This window comes from Solea senegalensis, linkage group LG14 (assembly GCF_019176455.1).
Source record: "Solea senegalensis isolate Sse05_10M linkage group LG14, IFAPA_SoseM_1, whole genome shotgun sequence".
NCBI lineage: Eukaryota > Metazoa > Chordata > Actinopteri > Pleuronectiformes > Soleidae > Solea > Solea senegalensis.
The window spans coordinates 20,713,231-20,740,038 of NC_058034.1; the positions used below are offsets into that span (position 1 = coordinate 20,713,231).

The 26,808-nt window shown below is 41.6% G+C and overlaps 3 protein-coding genes across 3 annotated transcripts; all 3 read right to left on the minus strand.

Moving 5' to 3' along the window:
* Nucleotides 1-2,960: 2,960 nt before the first annotated feature.
* Nucleotides 2,961-9,117, minus strand: lrrc41 (leucine rich repeat containing 41). Its single transcript, XM_044043879.1, has 10 exons — nt 8,735-9,117; nt 7,319-7,405; nt 7,156-7,217; nt 6,307-7,060; nt 5,858-6,091; nt 5,301-5,465; nt 4,974-5,072; nt 4,317-4,445; nt 3,667-3,739; nt 2,961-3,391 (listed from the first exon to the last, which is right to left on the minus strand). Exons 1-10 carry the CDS (start codon nt 8,826-8,828, stop codon nt 3,172-3,174), a joined length of 1,917 nt encoding a protein of 638 aa, XP_043899814.1. The 5' UTR covers nt 8,829-9,117; the 3' UTR covers nt 2,961-3,171.
* A 783-nt stretch (nt 9,118-9,900) lies between these two features.
* On the minus strand, nt 9,901-19,829 carry LOC122780410 (DNA repair and recombination protein RAD54-like). The gene is made up of 18 exons (XM_044043322.1): nt 19,553-19,829; nt 19,387-19,467; nt 18,625-18,735; nt 18,472-18,532; nt 18,245-18,380; nt 17,645-17,714; nt 16,926-17,214; nt 14,907-15,031; nt 14,681-14,831; nt 14,019-14,145; nt 13,851-13,925; nt 13,528-13,658; nt 12,854-12,964; nt 12,542-12,665; nt 11,508-11,586; nt 11,238-11,417; nt 10,982-11,145; nt 9,901-10,111 (listed from the first exon to the last, which is right to left on the minus strand). Exons 1-18 carry the CDS (start codon nt 19,553-19,555, stop codon nt 9,910-9,912), a joined length of 2,220 nt encoding a protein of 739 aa, XP_043899257.1. The 5' UTR covers nt 19,556-19,829; the 3' UTR covers nt 9,901-9,909.
* Nucleotides 19,830-21,030: 1,201 nt separating this feature from the next.
* Nucleotides 21,031-23,121, minus strand: LOC122781059 (tetratricopeptide repeat protein 12-like). Its single transcript, XM_044044557.1, has one exon. It carries the CDS (start codon nt 23,119-23,121, stop codon nt 21,031-21,033), a length of 2,091 nt encoding a protein of 696 aa, XP_043900492.1.
* Nucleotides 23,122-26,808: the final 3,687 nt, after the last annotated feature.

Sequence of the window (26,808 nt, forward strand, 5' to 3'; positions counted from 1 at the left end):
CGGGCACAGAGATATTCCGTGTGGTGTGTCGTACAGATGAAACCTCGCTGCTAACGCGCCGCTTCCTCGCTCTCATACTTCACCACTCAGCTGCTACGTATAAACCACAGAGTCCTCACCACAGCGGCGACTGTTTCACACGCCGACACAGACGCGCTCGACCACAGGGAAATATGACTGTAGGCATCACCTTAGCTTATTTCAACTCCTGACCTGGTATTAACGTCCAGTGATCACGTCACTTAAATCCAGTGGGAACACATCCAAATGTGTCCTGAATTCAGTTTCAGATTCAATCAATCAAATCACATTCTAAGATGGCTTCGACTGACGGCCGCAATTAAAAACGACCAACAAATTATTTTCCTAATGGTTAAAACGTTAAGAGTGTGCGTGGACAGTTGCATACAATGTCCGGACACACAAAGAGGAAGCAAGGAACCATTTTTGTGCTGCTTCCAGACCCAGTTTCATGTTGGAAAACCATGGCAAATAGACAATTTTGCCAGAACTCCCTAGATTTTTTACAATCGCTATGTACAGGAGACAGAAAATGGGTTTTATGAAGGGTCCCCCAGGGGCCCCAAAGTCCCTTAGAACACTCCTGGTTCAGATATGAATAGCTTAATTGTGGTGCAGTTGTGGCCAAATGTTCCAGGACAGATGTCAATACCAGGTCTAAGGTTTGAAAACTCCTCTAAAGACAGATGTGTTTGCTTCAGACACACGTGACGTTCCACTTCCTGTCACTTTGACATTTTACCTGCGTCCTCACTCAATCGTGGCCAATCACTGCCTGAGTGAAGCTGCAGCTCCACCACGTTAGAGAGAGAGAGACGAGCACTGGAGACAGAATCGCGCCGACAACTGGACACAGTCAGCTTTGTTACAGCATGTTTAGATCAAATTAAAGCTAGCTTAGCATAGAGCTGGACGAGGGAACACTCGTACAGCAGAGGGGAACTACAAGCTTTGCATAAAGTGTGGGAAAATGCTAGCACAGCAAAGAGCAGGAAGTAGAGGGCAAATGCTAAAATAGCATAGAGCAGGAAGTAGAGTGAAATTACTAGCATAGCATATAGCAGGAAGCATAAGGGAACTGCTAGCTTTGCACTGAGAAGGAAGCAGAGGAAAATTGCTAGCTTAGCTTTCTGTTATCTACAGGTTGTGTGAGTGACAACTGCAGCAGGTGCACGTCCTCCTCTTGTGGTGGGGTTTTCAGTTTGACCTCTGACCCTGGCTACTGACTAGTTTACTAACTTGGACACCATGTACGCTCATTTGCATGGAACATGACTTCCTGTTGATTATCCAATGAGAGCGAGTTCACACTTTTCTGAGAGAAACGTTACTAAAAAAACGACTAAAGTTATGAAAAATGTTGAAAGTTCAGTTGCTGTTGAATCTCGTAGCGAGAGTTCGCATTTGTTTTCATGTACAGTCAGTGAAAAATCTTGCAGTTAGCAGTTAGCATGCAGACATGGGCTCTTCACTCTCTTTAACTTTGAATTTACTCAAAACCGTGAGGATAAACAACATGAATTACACAAACGTCACAGTATTTAGCTTTAAAAAGAAGAAAAACATGAAGCTCTTTTTAATCCATTTTTGTCAGTTTTTTCTTTTCTACTTGGTTCTTACTGATGATGAATTGGTGGTCGGTGTTGATGGTGTTCGTCTTACGTAAAGAATAAAGACAGTGGGGGGGAGACGACGGCGGTGGCTCTGTGAAGCCGTGTCTTTGTCCGTCCTACAGGGTTTTTGTCCGTCTGTATCTGAACGTCAACTGTCACTCACTCTGTCCGAGGGAAGACGCTCAAGTGTAACAGACGCTGGTTTAATAAAAGATTCAAACATCAAAACACTGTTTTTCAATCATTTTGCACAACAGATGAATCACGTGATGCGTAATTAAAATTAACACGTCCAATATGACGCACAACTGACCACAAAGCGTGACGAAACGCCCAAAACGGATTTTTAGAAATCAGGGTTGCTAACTGTAACTACGTATAATGTACATTTTATGTCTCCACTGTTGTTCAATTATATACAGTATTTTCAATAAAATATAATGTATATGCTTAATATTAAATACGGAAAACTAAATGGTCATCAAAAAAACAAAAAATTTGGCAAATTTGGATGAAAAAATGTACGTTTTAGAGACTTATTGTTTCTAGAACAAAAATGCGTCACTGGCTAATGCTGATTATTAAAAAAATGTCAGTTGTGTTCGTTTTAATGAGGAAAAAAGAACATTTTCAGTTTTGGTCCAACAGCTGAAGATCAAAGGTCTACATGCAGACGGTGAGTGTCAATCACGTTGTGTGAAAAAAAACATATGAAGTTTCCTGCAACACAAGAAAATTACACAAGCGTGCAACATGAGAGGGAAGGACTGAGCAACACTTTTGGTATTCTTCTTCTTCTTCTTCTTCTGAGTAGTTATGGCAGGCTGTACACTGACAGGTGTGATTCTGCCCTCCACAGTTTGTTAAGTTAAGAATTTCTCAATGTTCCCCAAAGCAGAGTTCAAAAAAAGTTCAATGTTTCTCAAAGTTCCTCAACAAGGTTCAAAGCTTCTCAAAGTTCCTTAACAAGGTTCAAAGTTCCTCAAAGTAGTTCAAAGATTCCAATTTTCTAAAAGTTCCTCAACGAAGTTCAGAGTTTCTGAAGGTCCTCAACAAAGTTCAAAGTTTCCAATTTTCTAAACGTTCCACAAAAAAGTTCAAAGTTCCTCAATGATGTCCAAAGTTCGGCGAGAGAGTTCACAATTCCTCAACGCAATCTTCTACTTCTGGCAGGTTGTACACCGAGAGGTACTCAGACCAAAGCTCTCCATCAAAGCTCAAAGTTCTTCACTGCAGTCCAAAGCTCTTAAACACTGTTTCTGTTTATTTATTCATTATAAAATTAAGAAACATTTATTGGTGAAGTTGCAGCTGAACATCCCTCACCTCACCTTTACGTTCCAGGTGTGTTGGAGAACATAATTATGTAGCCTTCAGTTCATATCGAAACTCATTAAGTGCTTCATTTGTGGTTCAAAATGGCCACCACTGTCTCATACAATCATGTGATTGTGAATTTGTAAAAAATGTAAGTTTTGGAACCTGATGTTTGGAACCTAAGGAGAAAATCAAACTCACACTCTTTCTCTGGCGACGGTCACATGACGCTGACGTGTTCCGCCATCGTGTTTGTAGATCTCCAGCATTCCACCAGAGGAACACAGAGGGGGCGGAGTTCGCCGAGCGCTGCGTTCCACGTGTCAGGGTCCCGGTCGCCGGGGTTCTTCTTCAGGTCGAGGACGAGTCTCCGCGGGGGACGCCGTGTCCTCAGCCTGTGAGTGAACTCCAGCAGCTCAGCGGGCTGAATGAAGTTAGAGCTGCACACGGACATCACATGACAAGAAAGTCTTACATCCAAGAGGTCGTGAGTACAGAAGCATTATTTTCTGGACATATAGGCAGGATTTCACTATTCTACATGGTATAATGATATGATTCTTGTCCCCGCCCACCCATGTTCTGCTGTGTACGAACACAACACACATTAAAAATCACATTTCTGTTGAAGAACACCACGCAGAAGCAGAATAATAACTACAAAAATAAATAAATAAATAAAAGTATGTTGCTTTGACATGATGGCAGTTCTTACCTGAGGTTCAGGCGCTTCAGTGAGCTTGGTGAGGGTCCAGAGAAGAGCTCAGCAAGCACACACACATTCTTGGCTGTTGAGACATGAAAACAGATTAGACTGTTCATCAAACACACACATGCACATGCACACACACACACACACACACTAGTGTGGAGAGTGAAAGTAAATGCAGTCTTTAAATCCATGTCTGTTAATCCCATAACTCTCCAATGTTACCACTTGACAGGCTTCAAACTTGGCAGGTGACATATTGTCACTGTCAACATTGTTTGGATAAGAAATGCAAGAGCTGTCAAAAGAACAACAGGCACACATAGAACGGTTGTTGCACTAGTTTCCCATTAAATGAGTTAAAAGCTCGTCCGAAAAATGTGTTTGATTAACTTAAAACAGGTAAAACGCATCCAGTGTCATTAGCTGACATTTCCTGAAGGTGACCATATGACCTTGTCAGGACCAGTCGTCCTCATGGAGACCAACACTTGGTCCTAATGAAGCAGAACCTCATTACTAAGGAGCTGGTTTAGGTTAAGGTTAGGGTTGGGTTAGCGGACAAAAGAAAACCCCAGACTTTTTACCCAATTATACGAAAATAAACCCCACAACTCAACGATGTGAAGAGTGAACAATGTGAAGGGTGAGCTCACCGAGGCGATTCTGAGCCAGACTCAGTGTGTGAAGCGAGAACGCCGACTTCACAGCCGACACCAGCTGCTGCAGACTCTCCTCCTTGTCACTGCACTTCTCCAGGAGCCGACAGTCGTTACAGTGCAGCTCTGACAAACAAAGAGGGAGAAGGGGAAATATTTAGGCGCGGATGACTCAACATCACGTACTCCAGTATTTACCGACGCCAACATCAGTCAGATACATTTTCATTTTTACACCTTTTAAACGACAAAACTGTTAACGACACATTTGTGCTGAAGTTATTTTTTACAACCGACAGCGACTTCAAGCTACTTAAACACATTTTCTTCCCGTTACATACTTAACTGATACCTGATAAGTATATCAGCTCATCCCTATCTTTAGGTACACACACTTTGTCACACTTACACACACTCAAAGCAACATTTGTGACTGAGAAACAGCTAAAATCAATCACTAGTCTGAACAAACATCATTAAAATTGAGGTTTTTGATAATAAAAACCCTACAAAATCTATTTTTTTAAGCTGGAACACACTTCAGCATTTGTGTCATGGTTTATGTCTTAACCTGTGTCACAGAGTATATAAAATATGATGTAATCAGATGTAACGAAGATGTAAAACGTGGACATTCACCAGTCCTCCCCGTACCTTCTAACTTGCAGCGTCTGAGTAGATGAAGGATCTCAGGGAGACAGTCAGACAGGTTCATGTCCTCCAGGTTGAGACTCTTCAGGCAGAGATTTGACTCTAAACATTGAAAAGGCGTCAACATCATAACTGACAGCTCTTCACAGAACTTTCACTCCTCAGTTCCTCGGCATCTCGGAGCAGAGAAAGAATTTTACGGACTTGTTTTAATCATACAAATTGTAGTCAGAAGATGCATATTTTATATTTCAAGTACAAAGACTCACATGGACACATTTAAATATACTGTATATCACTGTGTGATAAATGAAGCCTGAACTGAGTTACCCGAGAGCGTGGTGAGGAGTGGGCTCAGAGAGGAGCTGAACGGTAACCTCAGCCCTGCGATGTGGAGTGAGCTGAGACGAGGAGAGCGTCTCAGCAGAGACGTGACGACGCGCAGCGGCGTCTGGAACACGGCCACTTTGAGCGTCAGCTTCTCCAGGGACAGCTCTGCGAAGAGAGAAGAGCAGATATAATATGTGACATTTATGCATCACAGTGGCAAAAAAACAACTAATCTTATTGAATTTATGTAATCAAAATGTTTTTAACACTTTTTAAAATGCAGAAAAGTGCCTTTACTTTGATAAAGGTACAGGACATGTAATGTTGTGTTGTGTAAGCTGAAGCTCACGATCCCACGCAAAATAAGTCTATTGCTATTGTTTTGACTGAGAGAGAGTGAATGCTAGTGGCAGAAATTACATGCTGTGCATTTGACATGATTTAAAACTTTGTTCCTCAGCTCAGGACCGGGACAACAACCTTGTGTTTCAGGCACTTTCATAAATGCTGTTCATTTCTTAATTTCTTCACTTGAGTAGAAGAGTGACAGCACCTACCTGATGCCTCTGACAACCTGGGATGGTGTTGTACGGATTGTTGATCCGGCACTAAACGATCCTGGACCTCCAAGTGCAGGGTCGTCATTCTGGGGTTGGCGTCCAGCAGCACATCCATGAGCTTGGCCTTTGACAGGTAGCTTACGTTCAGCTGCGTGAGGGAGCTGCGAGGGTTATCGGACAACCTCTTCAGGGCACAGGCCAGGTTCCACACGTCAGTGTCACTGAAAGTGACTGCAAAACAAACACAGATTCATACTTTTCCTCTCTGTCCTCATTCCATAATTATCTATGACTTCTGAGCTGCAGGATCCAGACCTGAGTCCACTATGATAACCTATTGATTACCAACAGCATAGTGAATATCCTGCAGCCATCCTTCTTCCCTCTCAATCTGACCAGTGACGGCACAACCCAAACACCCCAAAAACATTGATTGACACACTTACAGTAGTTATGAATGGTTAGAGAGCGAAGGCAGAAAAATGTGGGCAGGGCAGAGTTGAGCACACTGAGGCAGTCGGAATCACAATGCCTGATCTCCAGAACAGAGATTTGTCCCCGTGGACATGGCCCAGGTGAGGGACCATCACAGGGAGAGAAGGTGTGACAGAGAACATCTGGGTCCACTGTTAGACTTGCTTTTCCTTGTTGCTCCATCTCTGACTGAGAATCGATCTTGCGGCGTTTGCATGGGGCCACTTCATTATTCTCCGCGGCTGCAGCCTGGACACTGGCCGATGAACTTTCCTTCTCAACATCCATGAGACGCTTCAGCTCGAGACTGACAAATTCTGATCCCCTTCCATGTAGGAGCCACGCCAGCAAGATCGGAGATCCCTCTTGCACGAGAACTTCTGAGGCCGCTCCGTGGTCGAGCAGCCGGTGGACGACGTACAACGCAGTTTCCGCCTTCTTTTTTGACAGATCGACGGCCTGAAACCCAACGATGCTCCTGATCTGCTTCTCCAGGAGGCCGAGAAGAGGCCGCTGCTCAGCAGTTAACCTTTGAAGAGGCTCAACGCGTGAGCCCGACACCACAAACTGCCTGATGCACTTTGCCGCAGTCCACAGGAAAGAAGGCGTGTTCAGATTTGTGCTGTTCTTCACCACATAGCTGTTCTTGTAGCCATAGAATATGGTCGTGAAAAGCATCCTCATGACTTCATGCTTGACCTCGTCTTCTGTGAGCAGGTCTACTGTCTGAAGAGGTGACACACACACAGGACAAACTCATCACACATGGGTTCAAGATGTTACGCGACAATATGAGAAGCTTCATTATTAGAGACACGTACATGGAACAGCTTCCTCGACATGAACTGCAGAACTCTAACCCAACCATAGTAAGTTGATATGCCTGAGGGAAGATAGATGAGAGATTTAATGATCGACAACAGCGGTTAAAACAAATGCTGTCTCCGTCTGTGAAGCCGGGAAACACACAGACAGGAGTATTACCTCGCTGATTGAGCCGAGGCTGGAGCTCGTCCAGCTGACACACAGTCAGGTACGGGAGGAGTGTCTCGATGAGAGGTGCTGGGAGATCTGAGCAGATGACATAATATAATCCTTTATTAGTCCTACAATGGGCAAAAATATGGCAAATACAGCAAAGGTAATAAATAATAAACATGCATATTCACTTCTATGAATGCACAATATAGAAGATATCGACCGTTAAGATTATTAAAATAGAGTAGACTATACAGTATATACATGAAGTAACCAGAGAAAACAGTACGAGCTTGAAGAATCACACATTGTTACACGTTAGTGTGAGTGAAAACATTAGATACATGGCGGTCAACGGTTTCCAATGTTTATATGCCAGGAATGGACAATTAACTTTATATTGTTTTAAAATGGAAGTTTTGCTGAATGTCGTAAGGGGTGAATAGCTCTGCTTCCTTTTCAAAGGCTCAAAAATAGGTTTTATTGTATTGTCTTCTCATTGATAGTGAGTGAATGAACACAACTGTTGAGTAAGGTGCACTGACTGTGTTTGAAGTTTTATTTTAACTTGTAAACGCAGTCCTTTGCGCGAGCAGCAGTGATGGATGTGCAGCAGAAATGGAGCAGAAATTTTAATATAGACACTATTTTTAATGCGTTTCCTTCAAGGACTACGATTCTCCCCCAACAGTGTTCATTTGATAGATTTACTAAACATTTCTACTGTTATAACCTTTCATCAGACAAGATAGTCTTTTTTTTAGTGTGTGAGGTTTCCATATGTGTATTTATGGAGGGATTTGTGAGGGAGACCAGAGAGGAGAGAATTACAGTAGTCAATGTGGGAGGTGACAAGGTTGTGAACAAGTATTGAAGTTGTATAAGGGGTGGAGGACGGAGTCGATTTATATTGCGAAGATGGAAATATGCAGGTAGCAGGTAATTTTATTGATGTAGGATTGGAATGATAGTGTGCTGTCGAGGACGACACACAGACTCATTAATGCTGAATAATTTGGTTTTTGGACAAAAACAAGTAATTTCCAGGTTTGAAAAACACTGACTGATTAACATTTTTAAACATTTCATGGACCAAACAAGTAGGCTACTCGATTAATGGAGAAAATATCGACAGATTAATGGATTATGAAGATAATCGTTATCTGCAGCCTAAAATACATAAACTAAAACAAACTAAGGGAAACAGTCAGGAAATTTCAGCTACGTCACGATGTTGTGTGCGCCGCTCATTAGAGCCCCCCTGCTACGAAGCGGAACCTTTAACAACAATAAATAAATTCAATATTAAGTTTTTCGAATGTAAAATACTGACATATACATATTATAAAGAAAAAAGTAAGTAAGTATTTTAGTTAGTTACAGTTGGCACAGGTGGGGAAAAATACCTTGATCCACACTTACCGAGGACAGCGTCCGCGCCCAGGACAGCGAAGTGTTCCCTCACCGCGTAGAAACATCGTTCCTGAAGACCCGTCTCCTTCGGTTCTCTTATCATTTTTAACACTTGGTTTTAATCTAATTGAATAATATAATTTACAAATGTGGTTAATTATCATAAAAATGTATGACAGCACTGACGCCTCTCAGCTCCACTCACTGGTTCTCTGCTCTGTCGGACAACGTACATCGATCGAGCGGACGGATAAATGGTTCATTAACCGTGAATATCATCAGTCCGCGGTAGAAGAGCGACACAGCCGTGATGTTTGCTCATAAGTGTGTACAACATAAGTGTATGTTAAATGTAAATACACAACCGGAAACGTCCGCTACGCTGTGGTAAAAGTCAGAATTTCATCGAATTTCATTGGCGGTTAAACAAATAAATGTGCGCACTACCGCCACCACCTGGCCTGGAGCACGGGCCAAGAAAAACGGAATAAATACGACCGTTAAGGTCGTTCTACCGAGAAAATGAAAGAAAATCCTAAAAATGTCTTAAATAGTTTCTTCAAGCTCGATCATTTTTACATATTCCAGTGTTGTTTTGATATTTTAAATAAAGTGTGATTAGACAACGGCGGTTGTGTACAAACTCTCACTTTTCCCCCACTGATTAATCAATAATAAACATAAGATTGGGAACCATTGTAAAATTAAACGTGTAATGAAAAATTAAAGTTATTAAAAAAGGAAAGCGAGAAAAAAGGAAACCAACCAAACATTTTAAAGGTCCAGTGTGTAAAATTAAAATAATAAGATACAATGGTTATAATTATTTTTTTAAATGTACAATCTACTGTTGTCATCAACTGGTATTGCTAACACATTTCTAAAATAGTTCCGTCTATGAGTTCCTATGTCAATGGAACGCAGAATGAGGTCGCACTTTAACCTCCATTACAATTGAAAATGGTTGTATTTTATTGTTTGTGAACTGGTATCTAAAAAAAAACACTTCACACCTGGAAGATCATATTTTCATCACATTCTTGACGCATTGATTGACTCCCAGTCATTCTCATTTACTCCACTTGTTTTAATAATAATAAAAGAAACTAAATATATAAATACAGAGTCAGTATATACAGGGTGGGAGTGTGACAGGACAGTCTGTTGTTGTCGTGTTCCTCCCACTATACAACACCCTTCTGGTCCTCGTGCGAGCGCTGGTGGAAGACGAAGGAGACGGCAGCGTCCCAGGAGGCTTTCAACACCTGGTCCCTGAGGCCCTTCTTGTTGAAGCAATGGTTCCATTGGGAGAGGTCACTGGTGCAGTCAGAGTCGTCCGCAGGAGGTCGCACCTCCAGGCCGTTCACGCAGCGCTGGCAGCGGAACCTAGCAGTGACAATGAGAGACCACTTCAGTACGTTATATACATTTACAGCACACGTTCTGTACGCAGGGTTCCCACACGTTGGTTGCTATCAAATTCAAATTCAAGGACTTTTCCAGGACCAAGTGTACTGACACAGCTTAAGATGGGAGGGCAACTTGTAAGAGCCTCTTCGCCCACGGCGTCCGTCCACTTTAATTGATTTGCAGCACACTCTGCATCTGGACAAGTGATTGTCTTTAGGGTCTTGGTTCAAAGTCAGTCTTTGTCATTTTTCTTTGGTGAGACAGAGATCTTGGAATTTTAATTTCCCAGAAAACGTCGTCATTTGCCCTCTCTTACTTAACTTGATGACTTTAATGACTCTACGTTTGTTCGGTGCAAAACCTGAACTATTACTTTGACGGTACAGGACATGTTTATTTTGGGCTGCCAAGATTAGTCGACTAGTCACGATTACATCAACTATTAAATTCGTTGACGTAATCGTTTACTTTTTTTCTGCTTTGTTTTTCTCTCAAAACTGCCGCTGCACCTTCCGCTGTCTTGTCTGCCTTTCTGTCCTTGACGCACTGACGTCAGCTGTGAAGTCACCGGAAAAGTTTTGCCCAAACAGAATCATGGCTAGCCGGCAACGGAGCTTGAGAGTTTGGGAGCATTTTACCAAAATAAAAGAGAAGAATGTGCACTGTGCAAATCTGCAGGGCAGAACTTGCCTTCCATGGCAGTAAGACGGCGATGCACAAGCATCTGAAAAGGAAGCACGTTGTGGCTGATTCAATTTCTGACGAAGAGGGACAATCGTTTGTGGCAGCCCTAAGTGGAATCAGCAGCAGAAACACCACACATAATAAATAATTTCTTATCCTTACTTGTCGTGCGTGTCGCTGGACGTCTCCTCGTTGAGTGTAAAGAGTTCTCGGAGTTCGCCCAGAGAGAAGTGGCGCTCCACGTCCTGCTCCTCGTCCACCACGCAGCTGCTCAGAGCTTTCTTATGGGCCTGCCTTTGCAGGATCTTCTCCTCGATCGTCCCCGTCTGCACACAGAGACAAACGACACACATGTAAACACGGCATCTATTTGATGAACTCCTGCAGTAGTAGTAGAGTAAAGAGATGTGGAACTGACTGAGAGCAGTCTGTAGATGTAGCAGGTCTTCTTCTGGCCGTCTCGCCACACCCGGGCCATCGCCTGCTCGTCGTTGGCCGGGTTCCAGTCGGGATCAAACATCACCAAGCGATTGGCGCCGATCAGATTCAGACCACATCCACCGGCTTTACTGCTGAGCATGAAAATGAACTCAGGGTTCTGGGGAAACAGAGGCTCGAGTCAGATCAGATGTTAAAGCTCAGAGACTCAAACAAATTCAAACAAAAAAAAAGGTGTCAGGTTTCTCACTGATGGACTGTTGAATTTTTCCACAATCTTGGCTCTTTTCTTGATGGACATTGTTCCATCCAGTCGAACATAGAGGTATCTGGAAAATGGATACAATCACATAAATAAATAATTCACCTTGCGCTGCCGTGGTTATTGCAGTACCACGTTTACAACACAGTAGTTCCTTATAGTAAACAGCTGTAACTTCACACCGCAAACTACTGCAGGACCCATTCAATATCTGCCTTTTTTGTGTGTATTTTTGGTGTTTGTTTGATTTGTTTTCCAATTTTGGAGGCGTTTGGATGAGAAATGTGCCCACTCCTTCCTTTGATCTGTATACAGTGTAGGGAATTCCTAGCTCAATAAAACTGATTAAACCAAGAAAGGAGGAAGTCTTATGAGGTTGTCCAGTAAAAACGGTCTTCAAAGTTGCTCCGTTTGGAACGTTTTTTTTTAACTATTTACAGCACAAATCCACTTACGTATGTTTGTTGAGAAAAAAATGAATCCAAAGATCCCAAAAACTGTGTGCCTCCACCTTTCCAAATATATCCACTGCCCAACTCTCCTTCCTAGCTGCACGCCGGCACTTTAGGCACGACAAAACACGCAGCTCTTTAAGTGACAGCACCCATATTAAGCCTGCACTCCTCTGTTACGTAGGAATGCAATAACATTATTAAAATCAAATATAGAATGAATACACACCAAAAAATACCTGTATGTAGGAGGCATTTGGCCCCTACATACAGGTTACCACGGTAACCGTGGTCATGCATGACACACTTGAACGATCTTTGTTAAAAGAACACACCAGTGTGTGGGCGCAGTGTCTGTAGACGTCGGTGACATTACATGTCATTTGGATAAGAAAATACGAGAGATATCGGTACTGTACTCGTATCTATATTTTATACGTTATGTATAAAACACATGGTTTTAATCAGGGAATACAAGCAGTGGCCCTAAGTGCAGCAGCAGTATCAATAGGTTTTCACGTTTGCACAGTAAGAAAGAAATCAGTGCGGCAGCAGCCGTCGCACATTTACCTTCTACTTCTGCACAGCTTCTCAAACAGGTCCAGTGTTTGTGTGTAGTTGGAGACCAGCACCACTTTGTCACTGGACGTCGACCTCGTCATTGCCAGGATGTAATCGAGAACCAGCATTTTTCCTGGAAAACAAGGGAAAATGATTTCTGTTTGAAATAAATCTGCAAAAACGAGTGTCCTTTTTGGTCAGGGTTTTTGATATCGTCCCAATAGATTATTTCCCAGTTCTCTATGAGTCATTGCTGATGGATTTCAGCTGAAGAACACCCATCAGAGGCTGCAGTGAGCTGTCGAGTGTCCAGGTTCTTACCCGAGAGCTGAGGCTCCACAGATTTGGTGCTGTAGCCGGGTGGAAACAGATCCAGCGCTCCTTCAAACCCTTCCTCACCCTGCACACACTTTTCATGGATGAGTGCTGGATCTGGAACACACAAAGCAGGGTTAGTATTCTTTAACGACTTAAGCAGTTAATTCCACAGTAATACAATTCAATTGATTTATTTATTCTCCTTTTTTACTTACATACATATATACATATATATACATATGTGTGTATATATATATATATATATATATATATATATATATATATATATATATATATATATATATGTGTACTCCGTTTTCTTTGGTTTTAATTGTAAACCGCTTAGAGAGCTTTAAAAGTGCTATATAAATTAAATATATTATTATTATTATTGTGTTACATGTTCTAAATGTAAAGCGCTTTGAGCTGAATTCTGTGTATGAAAGGTGCTATGCAAATAAAGCTTATTATCATTATTATTATTACAACACTAATGGCATTTAAGAAAAAACTCACTACTAACTACAACTACTAATCTTCAGACATCGTCTTTAAACACATTTGTATTAGTCTGAGAAATATAGTGCCAATTTCAGAAGAAGCCAGCGAGAATTTCCCGACTAACAACCAATCAGGCTGAACGTTCCATTTTTTATAAACTGGGTCAAAGTACTTACGGTTGCAGAGTTTCTTGAGCGACGTGATGGAGGACAGCGAGGAGACGCTGATCTTGCCCTGCTGCAAACTCTCAACAGGTTTGGCCTGCTTCAGGAACAGTTTGTAGAGCTCCGTCTGCAGCGGAGTCAGTCTGCAGAGAGACAGGTGTTTTTGTAAAAAAAAGGTTTAAGTGGAACACAGGAGTGCAAAGAATATGCTTGGATTTTCCCCTGTAATGAGTCTCGGTCTGCATAAATTTTCAAAATGTCATTTTTTGTGACACTAAAAACCTCTTAAATATTCACATTTTCTCTTGTCTGCATCAGAAAACCAGGCGACTCACCTGCAACACACGACCTGTTCGATCTTCACCGGGAGATACTTGGACAAGATGTCAGACGTTCTCCTGATCAAACACCTGCAGAGGAACGAGAGGCTCAGCGCTTCAGAGGAAAAAGTAAACTCGAAAGACCCGGTAAACGGCGACTCATCGGCTCCACCGATTACTCACCTGTTGACGATGCTGATCAGCTCCTTGAGCTTCTCCTCTCCCGCTTGTCTGTCTCTGTCGCTGGCAGCAGCGTCTCGACCTTTCAGGATGGGAAGCTCAAATCGCTTCTTAAACTCCTGTGCCGTGCCTGTCATCAAGTACACAAGGAAACATCAAATTCAGAGAATTTTCAATGACTTTCCAGGACCCGTTCCCTTAACTTTAAGGACAGAATGTGCTGACACAGCTTAATAAGACGGGAGGGCAACTTGTAAGATCTTTGTCTTCGTCCATGATGGCGTCCACTTTTATTGATTTGCAGCATTTGTTCTCGCTTGCTTTTAACTTTACTCGCTCATTTTTTCTGCACTGAATCTCACGTCGACGGTCGGAGAGCGTAATTATGACTCGCCGTTAGTCCTGCGTAGGCCTCGTCTACGTACATCGAGCAATGCAGGGCGTGAAACAGCAGGTGGCGTCGTAAACAAACAAGCGAGACGTTTACCCAAATAACAACTTCACTTCTTTCTCGCAGAAAATTTCAATGACACTTTCAATGACCCGTGTTTATTTAGGGCAATTTTCTAAAACTTTCCACATCTTGAAGGATTAGGATACTTTCAAGGATTTCAAGGAAATGTAGCCTTGTAGTTTCCTGTGTGTAAGTGTGTGTAGCTGCTTACCGAGGATGCCAGCATTAACAAAGTGGACCAGGCTGAAATATTCCAGCAGGTCGTTTTGGATGGGAGTGCCTGATATCAACACTCTCCTCTGGGCACTCATGGCGTTTAAGGCCTGGTATGTCTGGTTGTCAGAGTTCTTCAATCGATGGCCCTTCACACACACACACACAAACACAGTTCATATTTGAAAACATGCGTCTAAAAGGCAACAGATGAGTCAACATACCTCATCACAGATGACGAGCCCCACTTTGCCCTTGTGCAGAACGTCAGCGTGCAGTCGAAACGTCTCGTAGGAGATGATGAGGATCGGGGTGGGAACTCTCAACCCATACTGAGACATAAAGTTCACTAAAAAAATAACAGAAAACAAAAACTTACACTCTCTCTCTCTGACTCCATCCATCCTCAAAGCGTGTGTGATGTTTAATGTCTGTCGTTTTTTTCTGTCCCATATGTTTGTGCAAACAAGCTGCTGTGATGTTCCGACAATAAAGTATGATCGCATCCTGGTTTTATCACCAAGTTCTCAGATTTTTCAGCTTCTTAAAGTGAATATTTTAAGAAAGAAATCATTAAAACTTATTAATCTTAGACAAGACAAATGAGAACATCATCTGATCAACATGTTCTCTGCTATTCTATGGACCAAACAGCTCATTTGGCCAAATATAAAAATATTATCAGTTTCCACCCATAACATGTTGCTGCAATTTACCATTATTTGTCATTATTGATTAATCTGTTCAGTAAAAATGTTAGAAAACAGAGAAAATGTAAATAGTTGGTTCCCACACCTGAAACATGAAGGTGAATGAAGTAGTTAGTGACTCATTTAATAAATAATCAACGCCAGCCTAATAATTTTTTTCTCCCTGATTATGAGTGTGCGTCATAAAAACACTGTACTTTATTTTAACATACAGTGTGAGGAAGTGCCATCTGATCACTGGAGACACGCGTGGACATGAATTCTAATGGCAGCTGTGATTTGTAGACAGTGACCTTATTGTAATCAGATCAGGTGTTAAAGCACAGGCTGACCAACCTCCACTCAATAATACACATCATTTTGTCAGGGACTTAATAAGCGTCAGTGATTAACTGCTCTTAACATTATTGATTACTGGAGCTTCACAGACACCTGAGTGTGTGTTGATCACATGTGCTGAACTGACAAAGAAAATAAAACACTAAGAGGAGAGAAGAGAAGAGGAGAGGAGAGGAGAGGTGATGCCAGTGGTTTTTGTGTGATTTTCACAGACCACAGATGGCTTCAAATAATGATTCATTTCATACATGTTTGGTCGATAAAATGACAAAAAATGTTCCCCAAACCTCAAAATGATGACGTTTTAAGCGTCTTAGTGTGTCCAAAAACCAATATGAATCGAGATGTAATTATTTCTTTCTTATACAGAGCAAAGAAAACAGAAAAATCTGATAAATTTTAGTTTTAGTAATTAAAATAAAAGCAAAATTATTATAAAAATGGTTAAAGTAGACAGTCCATTTTGTAATCGATTGATCGCGTTGTCAAACAAAGACACTTAATAATAAATTAATAAATAAATAAATAAAAACAAAAATAAATAATACAAAGCATGTTTTTTACAATTATGTAATGACTTGCAAACATTTAGTTCAGAAAAACGGTGACATGAAATTTATATTTTATATATAATATAAATTTATATTGTCCCATGGCTATGACATAACGTACTACACTGACAACACAAACAAACAAACTTTGTGACTTAAATGTGAATGTTTCTCATTTCTTTGATCCATATAACAAACAAAATCATTAAAAACAGATTAATTTAGGTTTGTGGACAAAAAACAGACATTTTTAACATTTAACAAACCAAACAAGTACTTGATTAATCGGGAAAATAATCGACAGATAAATCGATTATGAAAATGATCGTCAGTTATGATGATATCATAGTGTACCATAATATAAACCAGCTCATAACAGAGGCACTTACAGTGAGGGAGTAATATTAGTGCAGCATTCTCAAACCTTTCCATTTGTCAGTTTTTTGCAAAATGTTCTCTTTAAAACATGCTTTTACTTTGAAAGAACAATAAGTTATTTGATCCTTTTTATGCAGGAATGAACAAGTTATTAGTTTAGAGAAACCCTCATGACATTTACTGTCATGAGGGTTTCCCTTCAACTCCCTGGTAACACTGATCTCCATGAGCTCTGCAGTGGATTGTCACATTATTTTTTTTTTACCTAGCTGTCTGTCGATGTCATCCTTCGAGCCTCCATCGATGGCCACCGGTGTGACGCGCCCTCCCAACCACTTTCCCACTTCGTTGTACCAGTTACGGACTAAACTGGAAGGCGAGACCACAATGGCTTTGTCGATCTCTGGCTTGGCGTCAGGGCTCTGGCGCAGCAGCGTCCACATGAGCGTGATGCACTGCAACGTCTTCCCCAGGCCCATCTCATCGGCCATGATGCAGCCGTACGAGCCTGGGATGCGTCTGCCCGTCACGCACTCCCACAGGAACTTCACCCCCTGAAGAAATCAGACACAGAGGAAAAATAAAACACTTAATACATGAATGATTCTATTCATGTATTCATCTTTCCTGAGAACTCTGACAGAAACACTGTACTCAACACAAAGAAGCGCCCACAAAACGTTTCAGAACTGACTTAAAAACTACTTCTATAAAGCCTGGTCAGTGCACTGGGTCTTGTCCCCACCCGCCCCTACACTGCTGGAGTATACACACAAACACTCCCTCAGTCAGGTCTGACAGTATTGATTGACATAGCAAACAAATAATGTTCCATTGTTTTTCACACATGAAAACCAAACAGAGACAGAACAATAACAACAATCAGCAAAAGTTACACAGTGTAACTTTAACTTAGAGAAAACTACCAGGTCTTAACAGCATCTACATCTCTATGGGTAATAACAATTCCTTCTTTTTTTTTACCTCTCTCTGATGGGGTCTGAGCACTTTTCCTAAAACTGGATCCACGACCACATGGACTGGTAGTTTTTCTCTGCAAAGAAAGGCATTGATGACATAAGTCGATGGACTGTACATGTATGTAGGAATCCCTCAGCTCACGAAAACAACCACACAAAACAGAGGTTAATTAATAAGAGAAAACAAGAATCAGTGTCCGTTACAGCAGCAGCTTTTGCTATATTGGACATCAAATTTGCCTTTAAATTTAAAGATCTCAGATCTCTGATCTCTCAGGTAAATAAACTCTCAACAGGAGAGAGAAAAAGTCTCAACAGGAAGGGAGAAAAAGTATGTTAACGTGGCTGTTATTATTTTTTCCTAACTTCTTCAAGCGCTGCTGTCCTCACTTCTCGTAGCAGCAGGAAGGAGGGGCTATGGGCACTTCAAAATAATAGCCTTTTATACAGTGCTTTTACTTTGAAACAGGAACAGGACGTGTTGACATGTGGCGCGTGGCATGCGGGCAGTGTGGATGCTCTGTGTGTGTGAGGAGAGCAGGATTATCTGTTCAACATGCAGGCGTCTGTACTCGTTTCTGTGTGGGTGGAGCTAAGGACTCACTTGTCAGCTTTGATCAGGTCATGAGCAGTCAGAGTCGGAGGCTCGTGCAGAACCAAAGCATCCTCTGCAAAGGGATCGTGAAGTGCTTTCCTTACTCCCGCTCTCTTCAGGCCAAGTGCTCTGATTCCCAGTGAGCCTGTGGACCAGAGACACAGCAGTGAAATAATCCTCGTGTGACATCAGGTTGTTGTGTACTTGTTAAACACGTTAAAAAAGAGACGAGTTACCTGTGTAATTTGGAATCGGGATTTTAAACGGCTTGGAGAGGATACTTCGGATAAACGCCTCCTGTAGAGAGGATTTTAAACATGTCAGCCAAGGCGTGACCTCACACTACAACCAGTGCTTAGTTAAAATACAACATTTAAAAAAGTTCTCACATGTTTGTCACCATCAGTGTATGTGAGCCGGGTGTTGAGCTGCGTCAGCGGCTTCCTGTACGGAGAAATGTGGTTCTCTCTCGTCTCCTTGTCCCCTTTCCTTTTTTTCTCCTGTCAGAGTTTTTCAACATTCAGATATACATTAGTGTTTAGAGGCATCGCTGCCTGTTATACAAACAAACGTTTGCTTGTGTCGATGATGATGCAAATGATCACGTCCTGTTAATTGACGCCCTAAATAAATATTATTTAATCCTCTATCCATAACTGTAAAAAAAACCGAGGCAGTGTTTATCACACTCAATGGATCAAAATACACTTTTTACTTGTTTTATGACATTTTATGGACCAAACAATTACTCTATTAATTGAGAAAACAATCGACAGATTAATCGATAATGAAAATGGTCTTTAATTGGAGCTCTAATTCAGTTTTTAAAAAAACAGACAAGAACAAGAACAACTTGTTTTAGTGACAAAAAGAACACTAGTAATCGATTTATTATCGATTAATCATTGCATACTGACTTTTTAACTCTTTATTACTGCACAAAGAGAGTCAAAAAGGTCACTAATGTTGAGTTTAAGGAGCATATAACCCACTACGGATGATTTTTAAATCTAATTTAAATGCCTTTTTATTGCAAATGATACTTCCTGTGTTCATTTCAGTGCTGGCTTATGTAAATTTGTGCACACAGGAGCTGTGACACCACTGTGTTGACTGATTAGCAGTGATGCTAACGATGCTAAGTCACTCACAGTTTGACATGTCCACTCTTCGTCCTCATCGTCACCTCCCTGCTTCCGCTTAGCGACCTGACTGGGAGCCAGACTCCTTCTCTGGAAGCACAGATGTAGCTGTAGTTACAACACTAGTCTGTAAAATGTATGTTAATTAATAAACAACTACTTTAGTTTAGCTCACCATTGTCCTGTATCTGGTATGCAGCTGGACGCGGCTTCGCTAGCGTTGAGCCGCCTGTTTACCCGGAGAACAACGGAGGTTCAGTCCGCTTTACCTGCTCATATAACGCTCTCATGTCCACGCTGCTGCTCCGTAACAGTCACTAACTCCGTGTCGTCAAATAAGGTGTTGCTATTTCCACAGAAGGGTCTATTTGCCATGTATTTGCCGTTACAGTAAACGTCCGGTTTACACTAAAATACAGCGTTGAAGTTGGCGCTAAATGTGTTGCACAACACTACGGCAAGCCTGAAAGGCCAAACATGACGAGGAACTTCGACTTAAAGTTGCAGACCCAAGTTGAATGAGATTTATTTTACAATAAGCTCATAAAAACATGTTTTTGATGCAAAGATTGGGAGATTAAAATAAACAAAAACAAAAAAAAGGCTGAATTCTGACTTATGACGTTTTTTTCTGAGAATTCAGATTTTTTTCACAGGATTCTTACTTTTTTGTAAATCAGAGTTCTGACTTAGGCCATCTCTACAGAACAAGATTGGAAAAAATTTCGAAAAAAACTGACTTCTAGTTAGAAGTTAGAATTCTGACTTTTTCTCAGAAAGTTGTACAAAATTTAACATTAATATTTCCATTTTTTGGAAAGTATTAATTTTCAATTCAACATTGGTAAATGCTCTATCTGTACATTATGTAACGAGGACCATTTTTTATTTGGTTATGTATTAATATGTATATTTAACAAAATATATTTTTACTTTCAGTTGTAATTTTTCTCTATTGTCTGTTTTTGTGGGTGCACCTATGTATCCCATGTGACCTCCTTCCTGTCTGCAGTGGAAGTGACCAGGAAAGATGGAGGTGACTTTTACATTAATTCACATGTTTTTAGTTCATGTGTTTTGTGCTGTAATTTCCATATGAATTATATTCTATAATGTTTTCATATGTCATATGTAAACTTATTTTAAATATTTAATTTGTTTAAAGGCTCCACATGTGACTCCACGTTTATTGCAGTTGAGCATCTGTAGGTACACAGTTTGAACAGCAGGTGGCAACAAATTTACATGTCAATATTTGACACATCAATGCACAATCACAATCAGTAGCATAAAATTGACAAATCAGACAGCAGTAGACCAGCAGCTAAAAACACTGATTTTCTCAATGGACATGGTGCAGAGTTCTCAAGAATGGATTTGTGAATTAATTATTAGTTATACAAAAACAGGCAACACTTATATATAATAATTGAATGATTGAGAGGCCCTGTTAGACATTACATAATAACATTAGTTATGAAGGCCCCATGAAGACATCAGGGGTGGGTAACACATTACATATTAATTTGTGTAGTAGTACAGAGGCTTGGGCTTCAGGGGCCCAAGCTGGCCCTGGCCCCGTTAAGCAATCCATCCTTACCAGGATGAGGATGTGCCTAAGTAATAACCCTAGTTGTATTTTCAGTCTCAAATTCATGTGATGAACTTCATACAGGAGTGCAGAACCTCAAAGCCGTGAAGTTCTCGAAGTCTGTTCAAATGCCTGGGCTCGGCCTGACACAGCTTCCCCAGAGCAATCGCCGCATTTTGCTGCACAGCCGTCCTCTTTGTGTCCCCTGCAGCGCGGCGTAGCAGCAGCAGCACAATATCAGTGTCCAGCAGACTGCTGGCGACTCGCTCCAACTGAAGGCAGTGAGTCAAGCAGAGGGTGGCATTTCCTGAGACCATGTCGTCACAGCTGGAAGCCAGCAAATGACGTAAAATAGATAGCTTTTTATCACACTTCACCAGCTCCTGCCGAGCCAAATGACTAGCAGCGGTGCACACTGTCAGAGTCTTCATGGCGTATTTAGAGGCAGTCTGCCCTGGTCTCTTCAGTAACCGGTACATGGTCCGAACCACGCCCTTCTGAATAACACGCTCAACAGCCTCAGAGGATTGAGGGAGCACGGTGCTCAGCACCCCAATGGCTCGAGTTATGACTCCTCCGTCAGTATCCCTGAGCAGTCCCTGACAGAGGTCGCAGAGTGAAAGAGAGTGTTCCTGGACGGCCGGAGACGTCACCGTTGAAAGGCTGATGATTAATCCAAGCAAGGGGTAAAGGATCTCCTTGAATTCATGTGCACTGCAGTGCCTGATGGAAAACAGGAAGGCCTTCCAACACTCTGAGTCGTGAGCAAGTTGATGACGAATAACGTCGTCTTGAGCCAAACATCCAATGGCTGAAATCAGAGACGGAAGAACATGACGGTTGGACTCGCTGATATTTCTTAGGATTGTCGTCAATGGCTCAATGACGGAGTCGGTCAACACGTTCCTTAACTGAGTAAAAAGTTTTTTTTCTGCTGCAAAGTTCTCCAGAACGTTGACTGCCATGTTTTCTTGCTGCTGCTTTGAGATGCACGCCATGAGGTTCCTCACTAACACGTGCACATCCAGGCTTTCAATGACCAGTTGTCTCCCGTGTGGCATCTGAGCAAACAAATGTAGTAATGACAGACATTCTCTCTGCACTGCAACACTCTCTGATGCTATCAAGTCCACAGCGGCTTGTCTCGTCACTGGGCATTTCAGTAACATCTTCTGATTTTCGGCATTCCCGTCACAAATAACCCTCCATAATTTCAGAACAGACACACATAACCTTTGGCTGTGCTTGTCTTTTGTTTTCTCCAGCAGGCATCTCTTCACCGTGTCGTTTCTGCAGATGATGCTAAAGCCATTGTTCAATCTGAAAAGGGTCTGACCTGTCGAGTCACTAACTGCTTCTAACAGAATCTGCAAGCCTCCGCAGTAGAAGAGCGTCATCTGACCAGGCTTTGAAAGCTTCTTGAGGACCTCGGGTACTGCTGTACCTTTCCTCTCGCCCTTATCAAACTCCTGCTTTGCATTCACCTCCTGAGTCTCTCTTTCCTCCTCCATATCCACCTGTGTCACGTGTTCTTCTACCATTTTCTTCCGTCCAGGTTCAATTTCCGCTATCTTCTCAAAGCAGCGCCTTGACTCACTGTAGTCCTTCAATTCCAGGTAGGCTTTGCCCATGTGGAAGTAGGCTTTAATGCACCTGTCGTTGCACTTCAGCGCCCACTCGCAGTCACTGATGGCCTCCTTGTGCTTCCCCAGCTTGATGTAGGACTGAGCTCGGTTGGTGTACAGCTGCTGCATGTCCCGTAGTTCAGCCAGGCCGTCGCTGTAACATTTCACTGCAGATTCATAATCTCCGTCAGCGTAAGCTTTATTCCCCTTGTCTTTGAGCACGAGTGCTTTTTTTTGTTGAGCGATACGCCTTTGTCTCCTGTCTTCAGCGTCTCTCTCCATGTTCTTAATGAAGCTCTCTGGACTTTCGCTCTGGGGACCAAACGACGGCTGGTCAGTTGAGCTTGTGTTGATTTTAGTCTTGTTCAATTTTGTCCTGCAGGGTTCGTCCATGGAGGCGATGTAGCAGTCAGCCTCCTTAATTGCTTTTTGCCTGGTGTCAGCATCAGAGGAGTTTAGATCCTTCACCAGCTCACTTATTTTATCAACATTCTTCAGCGCTCTCTCAAAATCTTCAAGTGCCTCCATCGTGGGTTAAATGATTGAACAAGACAAATAACTGTAGTTGGTGTTCCTGGTCTTCTTCTGTGCTTTCTCTTTGGGTGGTGGTGATTTAATGCAGTTTCCTTCACTTGTTCTCCTTAGCCTTAAGCTTCCCTTTACCTTAACGTCACCTCACCCTGTCTTAGTCCTTTGTCTCATGGCCTCAGTCATTTACCATTACAGTTCAAAGGCAACGGACTGCCTTTGAACTGATTCCCAACACAAACTAAAGGCCACTTTTCAGACCAGGAGTTGAAAGAGTAGTGAAGGTAGAGAGTTTCAGGCGATTATGAGAAGAGACTGAGGAAAGGATTAGAAGAGGGGAGGATGAGAAGATGAGATTGAGGAGAGGGCAAGAAGAAGATGAGTCTGAGAGAGGGGAGGAGAGGGTGAGAAGATGATGCGTCTGAGGGAGGGGAGGGTGAGAAGAAGATGAGTCTGAAGGAGGGTGAGAAGGGAGGAGGATGAGAAGATGAGATTGAGGAGAGGGCAAGAAGAGGGGAGGAGAGAGTCTGAGGACAGGAGAAAGGAGATGAGTCTGAGGGAGGGGAAGGTGAGAAGATGATGAGTCTGAGGGAGGAGAGGGTGAGAAGATGAAAGGATGAGGCTGAGGAGAAGGTAAGGCTTTTTAAAACAATGTTTTATTATTAATAATGTACAAAAACAGTGGTCAGGAGGCATGTTATATTACAATGTCAATAATTCTGTATATATATATAATATTTATATATTTAATCAAGATAATACAGTACCATGACGAATATGAAGACTATGAACATTTCATTATATGAGGTTTATAAGGATTTATAACGGTGTCATCTGTAAACTGGCAGATGAATAGACAGAATAATACTGTATACATACTGGATTATGGTCTAAAGAGGGGATTAGAGTCCCTGTGTGAGAGCACTATAGCAGCCCCGACATGACGGTAAACCCTTTATTAGTTTCACTTTGTTTGGAGCCTTGCTCACAATAAGCATATTTAGTAAAAGATATGGTAATGATGTCAAATAAACAACCTTGTATCCTGAAATGTCTCTTTTCATACAGCTAAACAACAGCAGCAGCAGCAGCAGCAGCAGCAGCAGCATATAAACGATGGTGAACTATTTAAGGTTGGATTAGTGGAAAGATCCTGGTGTAGTTTAATATCATTAGTGTTAAAGTGATTTGCTCAGGGTTTTGAAATGTGGTTGTATGAAGAACTGACGCACAGTCACTGCTGTTAAGTGAATATTGGGGAATCATTTGTTGCACAATTTAAAGTCTGGGTCATCACAGGAGACGGTGACACTGGATAATGTCAATAAAAAGCATCACACTGTGAACAGAGTTGAATTCCGTTGCACTTTCCCGTCATAGTAACATTTGCACTATTCATTTTCCAGTGCTGACGCTGGATTGAAACGTGATTTCCTTCGATCATTCAATCATTATTTACCTGCTATCAATATGTCGACTGACTATTTGTTTTCAACTCTGTATATTTTTCTTGTTTTCTTTAATATTTTGCACCATTTGCCTACTTTTATATCCGTATGTCGTCTGATTTAGGAGCAACCACATTTGTGGTTTATGTGTATAAATGTATATGTATATAAACTAAACATATAAAATGTACTGCCTGCTTAAAAACAAACACCTCATGTATCAGTACTGTTAAGCAACCACATTTCAAAAGAACCTCAACTATTCCTTGTACATCGGTCCTGAGTGATTTGGTCACAAGTTCAGCTTCAAGTTTCGGTGTGAAAGCAGCCAAATGTGTCCTGAATGTGCCTTTAGAAGCCGGGTCTCAAACCCAAAACAACCTGGGGGCGCCACTAAGTGTCTAGTCTGGTCAGAAGGGGAAAAAAATCCCAACATTTTCGTAAAAAAGCAGGGGTATTCAATCATGAGATTTGTTTTTTGGAGTGAAATATTTGGAATGCAAAAAAAACATCATTGTAACTTGATATTAAGTGGCTAGTTTGAGACCTCTGCTTAAGAACCACATTAGGAGGTGGTGTCTGCGACACAGAGACCTCTTTTCCTCCTGAAGCCAACACAGGAATACAAATATATTGACCAGCCACTAGGGGGCAACACTGCTGGTTGCAAAAAGATCCCCAAATTATATGGAACTCTATAGATAAATGAGCCACCTTATCACTTCAGTTATACTTTTTTGCTGTGGAGTCTCCATCAGTAGTTTCAGCTCTCCTTCAATAGAGCATTTTTAGAGTGGACACCAGTGTGATTGACAGCTGGTATCGTCCAATAGCAGCCTGGTTGCAGGTAAAGCTTCGAAATAATTGTTGTTCAGATTTCTTCAATCCACAATCCAGCTGTGATCAGAACGCTCAGGACAGATGTTAACATCAAGTCTCAATAAATAAAAAAAAAACACGACAGCTGCTGATGCAGTTTAGTTGTGTGGAAATATAACTTTGACAGGGTTAAAATGAAAACATGTAAAATCTGATCAGCCTTCAGAGAACTGTGTGTGTGTGTGTGTGTGTATGAGATACAAGGCTACTTCATTGAGAAGAAAACATACTCAGAGCAGGTTCAATGCAAACACAGAATGAATAAATAAACAATAACTTAAAACAATAAATACTCTTATGTACAGTAAGGCAACATGATGCATAGCATCTAACAGAGAAGTTAAGTCTGGACTTTGACAGAAGGCTTTAGAGACGACAGCGTGACAGAGACAATGTTTCATCAGTGTGTTAGAACTGCAGCAACATGAAGGAATTTCTGACGACGCACACCTCAGGTCATTTTCCAACGACAGTCGCGATGGTTGATTAACAAAGAAACTTTTAAAGAATAAAAATCACCATGACGTCGGTTATATTCCCCTTTCAAACACCGGGAGAAATTTGATATCTCAAGTGTCAGGTAGTTCACTAGAGACACACACACACATGACTGAAGACATTATTCTCATGATATAACCTGGATCATTAATAAAGCAGCAAACACATATAATGCATGTATAGGTAAAGTGGAGCAAATAGAAAACCTAAATCAAAATAATTCAAATGACTATTTTCATGTCGCGTTAAACTCACAGTCTCGACGTCGACCAGCAGAGAGCAGTGTCGATGTGCTCATACTTTTTTTCAATCCTGACTGCACAAGAGTTCAAGCACTACATCTAAAAGTAGGTGAGAGGCTGACTGAAACACACATTAGAGTTAGAATTGTCGATTGGTTGTTGATTTTTTTTTTTTAAATAATTTGGTGCAAACAGTAACCAAGACTAAGACAGTAATGTCATCAGGGAGCGCTGAGTTCCTTTCTCTGCTCTGGGCCATAATTATCAGCTCCCTGTGTCCTTTCAGACTAGATGTCCTTTCTATCAAAATGTGTCATTTTGTGTCCTCCGTGTTTGAAATCCTTCACTTGGATTCAACGAGGTGACTTAAACTGAGACCACACGCTCTACGACACGCAGCAGGAGAGCGGCGGCTCATGCGTCCCTGTGAGCTAAAAATGTTGATTTTTCTCCATGGGCTTGGGAGCAGGAGAGTAAACGCGAAACAAAGCTCAGTTTTCGGTTATAAAAGGCAGCGTAATGGCAATAGATCAAGCTTACAAGCATATTCTTGAGAAGCTGGCAGCCGTCTTCCACAATGTGGAACAAAGTGATTCTACAGATGCTTTTTTTGTTTAAGG

What these genes read in the sequence shown, in the direction of transcription:
- LOC122781059 (XM_044044557.1), bottom strand. Translation starts at nt 23,121, where the DNA reads ATGGAGGCACTTGAAGATTTTGAGAGAGCGCTGAAGAATGTTGATAAA.
- lrrc41 (XM_044043879.1), bottom strand. Translation starts at nt 8,828, where the DNA reads ATGATAAGAGAACCGAAGGAGACGGGTCTTCAGGAACGATGTTTCTAC. An exon ending in CAGGTTGTCAGAGGCATCAG is followed by an intron (nt 5,466 to 5,857) that starts GTAGGTGCTGTC and finishes CTCTCTTCGCAG; the next exon opens with AGCTGTCCCTGGAGAAGCTG. An exon ending in ACTCCTCACCACGCTCTCGG is followed by an intron (nt 5,073 to 5,300) that starts GTAACTCAGTTC and finishes TTCAATGTTTAG; the next exon opens with AGTCAAATCTCTGCCTGAAG.
- LOC122780410 (XM_044043322.1), bottom strand. An exon ending in ACACTGATGGTGACAAACAT is followed by an intron (nt 18,533 to 18,624) that starts GTGAGAACTTTT and finishes TCCTCTCTACAG; the next exon opens with GAGGCGTTTATCCGAAGTAT. An exon ending in GGCTCGTCATCTGTGATGAG is followed by an intron (nt 14,832 to 14,906) that starts GTATGTTGACTC and finishes GTGTGTGTGAAG; the next exon opens with GGCCATCGATTGAAGAACTC.